General features: G+C 44.0%; 1 protein-coding gene across 1 annotated transcript; it reads right to left on the bottom strand.

Moving 5' to 3' along the window:
* Positions 1 to 4,408: 4,408 nt before the first annotated feature.
* LOC146962288 (potassium voltage-gated channel subfamily A member 10) lies at positions 4,409 to 8,206 on the bottom strand. The gene is made up of 2 exons (XM_085770016.1): positions 7,411 to 8,206; positions 4,409 to 5,455 (listed from the first exon to the last, which is right to left on the bottom strand). Exons 1-2 carry the CDS (start codon positions 8,152 to 8,154, stop codon positions 4,409 to 4,411), a joined length of 1,791 nt encoding a protein of 596 aa, XP_085626142.1. The 5' UTR covers positions 8,155 to 8,206.
* Between the last annotated feature and the right edge of the window lie 2,087 nt (positions 8,207 to 10,293).

The raw sequence follows: 10,293 nt of genomic DNA, 5'->3' as shown, positions 1-10,293 counted from the left end.
GTAGGATTTAAAAAAAAGAAAATGTGAATGGAGGTAGTTTAAATGAACAAAGACGTGAGGATCAGCTAAAGGTCCAAAGTGTGTGCAGTAAATCTCCCTGTCACTGTGACCCTGCTGGCTGATCTCCAGTCAGTTACAACACACACACAGACACACACACACACACACAACCACAGACACACACTTATCCTGATGTGATGATCACAGCGTCCTCTCCCTGCTCCGTCGGTCTCCATCATTATCCTCTAAATAACCATCATGTCCTGAACACTGACTTCACAGCTGATCACAGCTACTCACCGGCCCACAGATTAAAGCAGAGTATTGTCTGTAATGAAGAACTGTGTCAGGGGTTTAAAGCCTTTTTTTATCACTAATCATTCATAGTTTTAGACATTCACTAAAAGGAAGTTGTACGTTTCTATTAATTTGATTGTTTTCTCTCTTTTTTTCCTTCAGTTTAAATATCATTAACATGTCTAGTCTGGCAACGACCGGTAGACCTCGGCTCAGTCCAGGGGGCGGGATGAAGGCTGTCTTTCAAACTGCCTCTGCACCAATAGGGTAGCGCTACGACCAATCAGAGCAAAGAGCAGGATGACGTCAGTAGATTCAACTTTTCCCGTATCCTGTCGGCAAAACACCAAATACATCCTTCTTCTAAATGAACGACTTCAGTGCAGTTTCTTGCTCAACTTTGAAAGAAAATGACAAGTTTAATTCTTTCAAAGTTGATGCCAACACCGATTCAAACGATTCCTTTGCCAAAGCCCTCATGTTTTTCACCGTCGCAAGTCTAAGCCCGCCCAACGACTCACTAAACAGATAGAGCGCTGTGATTGGTCAACACAAACGGTGTTCGAGACTCAAAAAGTTCCTATGGCTCGTTTCGAGACCCACCTACGGAGCAAAGAGATTGGCTGCTGCTTCGGTGCAGCTAGACTTCTAGGCTAGTACTTGTACATATCCAGAGGATTTGTACTTTACTTGAGTATTAGATTTCTTTGGTACTTATTACTCTTACTTGAATACATTTCCAAGACAAATATTTTTACTTTTACTCGAGTTAATTTGTAGGAAGGCTGAAAAGTACTGGTTACTTTCAGGTCTTTTTCTAAAATCCTATTGGACACAAGCTGTGTTTGTCAAAGAAGGAAACCTATCACAGTGCAGCTCTCCACTGGGATCTATGTAAAAGCGGAAATACGTCCCCCCCCCCCTATAAGGATACCGCCAAAGTAGCCTACAGTACTAGCCACGCTCTCGACTGCGTTTGTCAACTCAAAACTACACCGCGACAACGGCTGCATCAGGAGAAGAAAGACAAGAATCCGCTGAGTCTCAGTCTGAATCTGATAACGATCCGGAGGAACTTTCAGAAAATCCTCAGCCTTATCTGAGTTCTTCCTGCTTTGCTTGAGTGCAGACGCTTCACTCCTTTGCTCTCCGCTTCACTCTCTCTTTCTTTTTTCATTGCAATCTTTTCCTTTTGAAATTTATTTGTATTTTTTCCTGGATACCTACATATCACTGGGAGCCTAATTTATGATAGTTACTGGAGGCTACGACTGTTTTTTAAACTGTTTTACCCTGAGAGTGTGGCTTATCAGCAGCACAACCCGGCACTGTCGTGACCGGGATTGAGGAGCTCAGCTAACAGAAGCTAATTAGCAGCAAGATGCCTCCTTTTTCCACGGAGGACTACCACAAACTGCTCCAGAAGATAGCAGTACTGGAAACAAAAATGCATCGGCTCGAAGTGAACGTGGAGATAAATGGACAATATGGAAATGATACTACTCTGCCGATATTCCAAAACAGTGAAAGGGAGCAGGCTAACACAAGGCTAACGGGCACAACCAAGGCACGGCCGGAGCCAGGTGTAAATGGGAGTAAATCAAACAGTCCTCCCTGGAACTCTCTTGGTGCTAAGCCAAAGCACCACAAAATACCTCCCTCAAACATGGGAAGACGACACTTTTGGATACTTAAGTACCTTTAAAAACAAGTACTTTTTTACTCTTACTGGAGTAACATGTCGACTGAGCTACTTTTACTTGTAACGGAGTACATTTTGACCAGTAGTATTTGTACTCTTACTCAAGTACTGGGGTCGAGTACTCTGTCCATCTCTGCTTCCCTCACACAGGTAACAACACTCAGAGTGTCAGCTGATCAGGATGATGATGATGATGATGATGATGTCACACCTGTCGAAGGTTTTCCTCACAAAGACAAAACTGTCTCGTCTCCGTCAGCAGAGTGAAAACCTGCAGAGACGACGTCGTCCCACTGAACCACATGGACGTGAATCATCACCGTCGCCTCAAACCAGCTGCAAACAAAACTTCTGCACACACAGACACACACACCATCAAACGGCCTGATCCCACCGCCGCTCTGCTTCGTTTCTCCAGCAGCGACTCTGACCATCAATTTTCAATCAAAAGAAAAAGAAAAAATGAATATATAAACTTTCATGATTGAAACTTCTCAGCTGAACCAGTTTCATGTTTCTGTTTGACCTATTTAACAGCAGTGTGAAAGATGTTTGGGTTTTGAAGTGTCAGTCTGAAGAGGTCACACTGGACTTACTCATCAAAACCTGCTTTTTTAAACTATTTTGTTACATTTTATAGATAATGTGATCATTATCTATCAGTATTTATTAATAGAAGGCTGGAAAAGTGTTTCAACAAAATCTTCATCAAGAAGTTTCTGATTGAAGTTCTCCTACTTTTGATGCTATGCATACAGTATATACAGGCTATATGAGAGAGAGAAATATTTTGTGACCCATCTTCAATAATCTAAAATATCAGTTCATTGATCCATCTCTCTTCACAAGATGGAAACAAGCAGTTTAACCTTGAGCTAGTGATCACATCTCACAGGTTTATCATGGTCTTTCATGAATTTAAAATCAAATAATCTGACTATTGTAACACAGAATGAATTAAATATGTGAATTACATATGGAAAAATAAAGTACAAAGTGTTTCAAAGTGAAGTATCTGTTCTTCATGTTTGTGTTTTACTGTATTAAACTTAGAGACGAGGATTTAATTTGGTCCATATGAGTCTCCGTACATGAGGAGCTGTCCCTTCAGCACCGGTGCTGAACGTATGGAGTCCTGTCAGTGCTGCACAATCATCAGTTTTAAATAATCCCCATTAAAAAAACATTATGAACAATGTGTAAAGATACTCACCCAGTGTCAGTGTTGCTCTGTCTCTCCTCTGTCCTCTCGCTCCTTTGCTTCACTTACTTCCACATTTTGTCCTTTTCTTTTCTTTTCTTTTCTTTTCCTTTTTGTTTCTTAAAAATTCAAAAAACTCTTCTGCTCCTCCGGTTGATGAAACAAAGCTGCTGCTGTTCAGCGTCTACAGATCTGCTCTTCAGGTTCTCTGAGGGGCGATGAAGGAGGATGATGAAGGATGATAAAGGAGGATGATAAAGGAGGATGAAGGAGGATGAAGAAGGAGGAGGAGGAGGAGAGTCTCCCCCTCTGTGACAGAACCTGAGTGGAGGAGAACAGGCGTCTGATGCATCTCAAAAAATATATTTTATCTTATATTCTAGGTATTTTTTCTTTTTTCTGTGTTTTCCTGGCTGTGTGATGCTCAGACTCTCCACTGCTCCGCCTCCTCAGCGTTAGTTACCAGGCCGACGGGACAGAAGAATATGTACATGTGCTGCAACTTGTCAGTGTAAACATAACGACTACATGTAGGGAAAAGAAACGCAAAAAACAAAACAAAAAAATAAAGATTTGGCTTCTTCTCGTGTTGCACTACAGAGTATGGACTGTTTCCTACATTATGTACAGTAAAGAGTACAGTACTAGTTGCTGCTTGTTAATCCTCTTCCTGATGTCAAGTAATTATTCCAAGTCCTGCTTGTCCTTGATTATCTGTAGCCATGGCTACGTGTCCTATTTCTTCATCCATGAGTTAATGTTCTTTAGGTGTTCCTACTTTATTAAAGGGCCACTGTGTTGCATCACATGCTCGCACCGTGGTTGGTTGGTTGGTTGGTTGGTTTGTTCATATAAACTCCTCACTTTTTCTCTCCTTTTTTTTTTCCTTTTTTCTTTTTTTTCCACTAACGGATGTGCTGCTCGGGGATTAAAATGTGCTTTTTATAAATCAACCCCCCCCCACCCCCACCCCCACCCCCAGCCGCCGTCGTCGCTCTTAAAACTTTTCAGGATTGCGATGTGTTGATCCTCCGTCCTGCATGTTGGCTGCGATGTGCAAAGACTTAAGAGCCCATTAACCGGGGGGGGGGGGGGGGGGGTTTATTCTACACAACTATGGGCCGGGCCTGATGATGGTGGTTGTTGAAGTGGAGAGAGCTCGTCGCATGGCCGCGGCTCTTGCAGATCTAGATGTGGACTTCCTTCCTTTACAGATCGGTCTCCCTGGTGTCCAGACAGAAGGCGTACAGAGACCGCTTCAGGTCCATGCTGCTGTTGGCCTTGATGTTGGCCTTGTTCTCCGTGGAAGCGGCGTCGTTGTTCTCCACGTCCTGCTGCTGCTGCTGCTGCTGCGACTTGGTGGACGACTTGCTGCCCTTGCGCTTCAGCTCGGGGCTGTTGCGGCCGCTGGGGGGGTCGTCCTTCAGCGAGGCCTGGTCCTGGTCCGTCTCGCGGTGGTAGAAGTAGTTGAAGTTGGACACGATCACGGGAACGGGCAACGCGATGGTCAGCACGCCGGCGATCGCGCACAGAGACCCCACGATCTTCCCCCCGACCGTCACCGGCCGCATGTCCCCGTAGCCCACCGTCGTCATGGTGACCACGGCCCACCAGAAGGCGTCCGGGATGCTGGAGAAGTGCGACTCGGGCTCGTCGGCCTCGGCGAAGAAGACGGCGCTGGAGAAGAGGATGACGCCGATGAAGAGGAAGAAGATGAGCAGCCCCAGCTCCCTCATGCTGGCCTTCAGGGTCTGACCCAGGATCTGCAGACCCTTGGAGTGGCGGGAGAGCTTGAAGATGCGGAAGACGCGCACCAGGCGGATGACGCGCAGGATGGCCAGCGACATGGCCTGCTGCCCGTTCTGGTGCTCCTGGCCCTGCTGCTCGGCCAGCTCCGTCCCCACGGTGATGAAGTAAGGCATGATGGACATGATGTCGATGATGTTCATGATGGTCTTGGAGAACTCGGACTTGCTCGGGCACGCGAAGAAGCGCACGAAGAGCTCGAAGGTGAACCAGATGACGCAGGTGGTCTCGATGATGAAGAAGGGGTCGGTGAAGGTGAGCGACGGTCTCGGCGCCGTGCCGTTGTTGCCGTCCAGCCGGCTGGTCACCGGCAGCTCGCGCTCGTCCCTGAACTCCGGCAGCGTCTCCAGGCAGAAGGTGATGATGGATATGGTGATGACGATGACCGACACGATGGCGATGCCCCGCGCCGGACTGGAGCTCTCCGGATACTCGAAGATGAGCCAGACCTGGAAGGAACAAGTTATACCACCACAACATCAGATCAGAAACTACTCAAACATTGGTTAAAAACAAATCAGACATGTAGCTACTCATATAGCTTAACACTGCAAAAACTCCAAATCTTTCCAAGAATATTTGTCTTATATCTTGTCAAAATGTCTCATTTCTAGTCAAAACTAATCTCTTTCCACTTAAAATAAGACTCATCACCTAAAAATGAACCTGTTTTGAGATCATTTTCACTTGTTTCAAGCAAATTTTCACTTGAAATAAGTAGAAAAATCTGCAAGTGAAAGCAGGTTTTTTGTGCTTGTTATGAGAAAGCAAAACTTGTTCCACTATCAGATTTTTCTACTTATTTCAGGTGAAAATCTGCTTGAAAGAAGTAAAAAGTGTCTAAAAACAAGCTGCTTTTTAATGTGATGAGTCTTATTTTAAGTTTAATGAGATTTGTTTTGACTAGAAATTACATTTTTGACTAGAAATAAGACAAATATTCTTGGTAAGATATTGAGTTTTTGCAGTGAAAGCAGAAGTAAGGTGAATATTTGTGTTAATATAAGTCTTAAATAGTTGTATCTTCCAACAGCAATCACTTCTATAGAGTGTTTGGTCTGAAACACGGGTCTGTCAGTCACTCTGCTCTGCTCTGAGCCCAGGAGAAGACTTTCCTTGTATCCTACAACCTTTATCCAATGAGGAGAGAGAACGGCATAAAGGGGCAGTCCTCTCTGTGTGTGCAGCCAAGGGATGCACGTGAATGTGGTGACGTAGGGACGAGGGCGGGGACTGCTAACTCCATCTGCTGACAGGAAGTTAGACAAAACCACCGGCTCGCTTACTTCTGCTTTAAATACTGTTTCATCTGATGTCTGTTCCAGGAGCATATGGTAGCCTATATTGTTCTTTAACTGTGGGTTAAAATTGTCTGTTCTTATTTTGTTTGTCTGCGTCTGTTTTGCCTTGATATTGTCTGTCTGTGTTCTGTCTTGTAATTGTCCATTGTATGACTTCATTCGTCATCACAAGGTTTAAAAGTCTTCTGTGTTTATGTCTTTTAGAAACCTGCCTTGGGACTGCATGCGGCTGAAATTTAGCAGTTGTGCTAAAGTCCGGCACATTTACCCTGATGCTTAATGCGTCAGTGTTGATGAATGTGCACTGTCCCAATTCAATAAATAAAGGAATGAAATGAAAAATACAGTTTTGAAGGTGGGGAATGATTTATGGGACTAATGTTAAATGTCTATTTTTGCTTGGTATTTGCTGATGTAGGTGTGTGTATGTGTGTAGATGGCATGTATGCTTGTTTTTTTATAGGTACTGTATATACATATATTTACACTGCAAAAACTCCAAATCTTACCAAGAATCTTTGTCTTATTTCTTGTCAAAATGTCTCATTTCTAGTCAAAACTAAACTCTTTTCGCTTAAAATAAGACTCATCACCTAAAAAATTCACTTGTTTTTAGATATTTTTCATTTGTTTCAAACAAACTTTCAATTGAAATAAGTAGAAAAATCTGCCAGTGAAAGCAGGGTTTTTGAGCTTGTATAATAAGGAAGAAAAACTTGCTCCACTATCAGATTTTTCTACTTATTTCAAGTGAAAATCTGCTTGGAAGAAGTAAAAAAAAAAAAAAAAGTGTCTAAAAACAAGCTACTTTTTAATATGATGAGTCTTATTTGAAGTATAATGAGATTTGTTCTGACTAGAAATTACATTTTTGACTAGAAATAAGACAAATATTCTTGGTAAGATTTTGAGTTTTTGCAGTGTAGCCTACATGTATGGTTTAAAGGTTATAGGGCATCTATAAGCTTTCGATCAGCCATGCAGCGCTGCTTTCAGATGGATGTGTAGCCTAACTGTTTTTTTTTTGTTTGTTTGTTTTTTGGGGGGTTTTTTGTGGTTCTTTTTTTTTTTTTTTGCTGATCGAAATAAACTGAAAGTCCAACCTGCTTCTGGAACTCGTTCTGGGGCAGCGGCTTCTCCTCCTCCTTGATGAAGCCCTCGTCCTCTCGGAACCGCTCCATCGCCTCCTCTCCCAGCTGGTAGAACCGGATCTCGTCCGCGAACACGTCGATGGACACGTTGACCGGCCTGCGGATCTTCCCCCCGGACTGGTAGAAGTACAGGATCCCGTCGAAGCTCGGTCTGTTGCGGTCGAAGAAGTACTCGTTCCGCAGCGGATCGAAGTACTTGATCCTCTTGGCCGGGTCTCCCAGCAGAGTGTCCGGGAACTGGTTCAGGGTGCCCAGCTGGGTCTCGTACCTGAGCCCCGCGATGTTGATGAGCACCCTCTCGTTGCTCTCCGTGTCCATGTCCATGTCCAGCATGTCCTCGTCGAACAGATGGGGACTGTGGTCCGCGCGTAAAAGCGCATCCATGGCGTTCTCTCCGCCGGCGCAGCTCAGCGTGTTGTTCATGTCGTTGATCTTCCAGCTCTGGAGCCGCGGCTGCTGAGGCTGCTGAGGCTGAAGGGGCTGGAGAGGCTGGAGAGGCTGGGGACTCGATCCGCGGGTGTTCAGCTCCTTCCCGTAGTCCTCCCCGAGTCCGGTCTGCACGAAGCCCGGCTGAGGGACGTCCAGCGCGTTCCGGCAGCTCTCCTCGGCATTGTTTCCCCCTCCACCTCCACCACCTCCACCTCCACCGCTCCCTTTAGCGCCGCCGTTCTCAAAACTCACCAAGGCTATCTCCATTCCGCAGCCATCCACAGCTACTGGGCGAAGAATGATGGAGACTTGTTGAGCTGCTGTGGTGTGATGCTGCTGATCATCCTCTCCTCTCCCGATGTGTGTGTTTAATAAAGAAAATATAAAAAATAAATAAATAAATAAAAGAAAAGAATAATAAAAAAAGAAAAGTGAAAAGAGTGATAAAGGAGCTGCAGCAGATGGAGCAGGGCTCCGCTCTACATCAGCGCATATGTGTTGTTGTTGTTAAGGCTTAAAGCCGCCGCTGCTCTGGATCAAGTAAATATTAAAAGCAGGAGAGAAGGAGGATCTCTCTCTCTCTCTCTCTCTCTCTCTGTTTCTCTCTCTCTCTCTCTCTCTCTCTCTCTCTCTGTGTGTGTGTGTGTGTCTGTCTCTCCCTCTGGGGGCGGAGACGCTCAGTTTATTCTCTGGTTTAGAGAAGTGGCCACACGCTGTCACACTGTCAACTCGACGGTTCACATCTTCTATTTTCAACTATTTATTATTAGAGGAGACAAAAAAAAAAAGAATGTGAGAAACAGAACAGGAAGCATCTGAACTGAGACTGTAGTTATAGGATGATATATAAAATGAAATACAATTAATTGAACATTTTTTCATGTTTGTTGTAACATCAAATGTAAATTTAGTGGAATGAATTCAGCTTTTCTCATTGAGAGTTTCATACGTCACAGATCCAAGGAGCCAATCCTGTCAACCTGTGGGGACAGGGGGCGGAGCTAAATCGCTACAGCCCATTTTGCCCCTAAAATTTGAGGCAGTGCAAGTAAAATTGGTAACCCTTGAATTCGCAGGCCGCTAATTACGTGATAATGTCTAGAAAAAGCCAAGAAATAACGGTCAATTTCATAGTAATGTTGAGAAATAACGATTGATTGCATAGAAACAGCCCAGAAATAACGGTCACATGCAACGACTTGGTAGAGAACAATATGGCCTTTCCCAAAAAATCCAAAGCATGTAAAGTGTAATCTTTTGCTTTTATGAAAAACATGACATTACTATGATATCGACCGTTATTTCTTGGCTATTTCTTGACACTATCAATATAATTAGCGGCCTGTAAATTAAAGGGTTACAGTAAAATTTTCACTTGCGCATGTGCAACCGCAGTCAATTTGCCGTTTTTTGGTTTGTTTGTGTTCTTTAACACTGGGTGAGGATCATAAATGGAAAGGAAATGTGAATATTTGCTCTTTCCAAGTGGATTTACACCGTTTGCCCCCCTACATTTTCTGCTTGCGCTCCAAAAATTTGAAGTCAAGTGGCCTCTGTGCTCCTGGTAAACAAAATAATTCAATTTAAAGGCCGTTAATGACGTGATAATGTCAAGAAATAGCCAAGAAATAACAACTAAGTGCGTAGTAATGTCATGTTTTTCATAAAGGCAAAAGATTACACATGCTTTTCATGCTTTGAATTTTTTGGGAAAGGCAAGAAATTCACCACGTCCGCAATTTCTAATGAAATTGACCGTCTATTTCAAGAAATATGACACAATTAATTGTTATTTCTTGACATTATTATGTAATTAGCAGCCTGTAAAGTGTTTTTTTGTGTGATATTTGCAGATGTTTGTTTAGAAATGCAAACATCTGCTGAGGAGCGTCATGGTGACTGGTGGTGAGTCTGCAGCCTCCAGGGTCAGGGCTTTATTTTCATTTTATTTCATTTTCTTTTATTTCTTTAGCGTCCTATATCTGCTGTGTTATTGCGATATTTCCTGCCTGACTCTTATGTAAGTGATGTAAGTGTGCGCTGCAGCTTAATGCACACACGTCCATCTCCTTACAGTCCGAGCATAAAGGCAGCTTCCACATGACCTCGTCCATGGACGCTCCTCTCTTTGTTGCCTTTGTGTCCCCGTCCTCTGCTCGGGGCCCCAGGGCCGCACTCTGCTCTCTGCTGTTCCACCGGATGCTTCAGTCGTCCTGCAGCAGATGGACCGATTCTTTCTTTACAGCTTCACACACACACACACACACACACACACACACTTACTCACATGTGAACTTAGCGTTTCAGAGCTCTAAAGACCGACGGCACTCGAGCTCCACATCGGCTCTGACAACACTGTATTTTCAGTTACACAAGTAAAAAACAGCCTCAGATTTCTGTTCTGTA

The sequence above is a fragment of the Trachurus japonicus genome, chromosome 23 (genome assembly GCF_045865225.1).
Source record: "Trachurus japonicus isolate A0001 chromosome 23, Traja_1.0".
Taxonomy (NCBI): Eukaryota; Metazoa; Chordata; class Actinopteri; order Carangiformes; family Carangidae; genus Trachurus; species Trachurus japonicus.
The sequence above is the reverse complement of the archived record's forward strand: the minus strand, read 5'-3'. Positions and strand labels throughout refer to the sequence as shown.

Coding starts and splice junctions, on each gene's coding strand:
- LOC146962288 (XM_085770016.1), bottom strand. CDS start 8,154: ATGGAGATAGCCTTGGTGAGTTTTGAGAACGGCGGCGCTAAAGGGAGC. Junction 5,456..7,410: donor AGAACGAGTTCCAGAAGCAG/GTTGGACTTTCA, acceptor TGTTCCTTCCAG/GTCTGGCTCATCTTCGAGTA.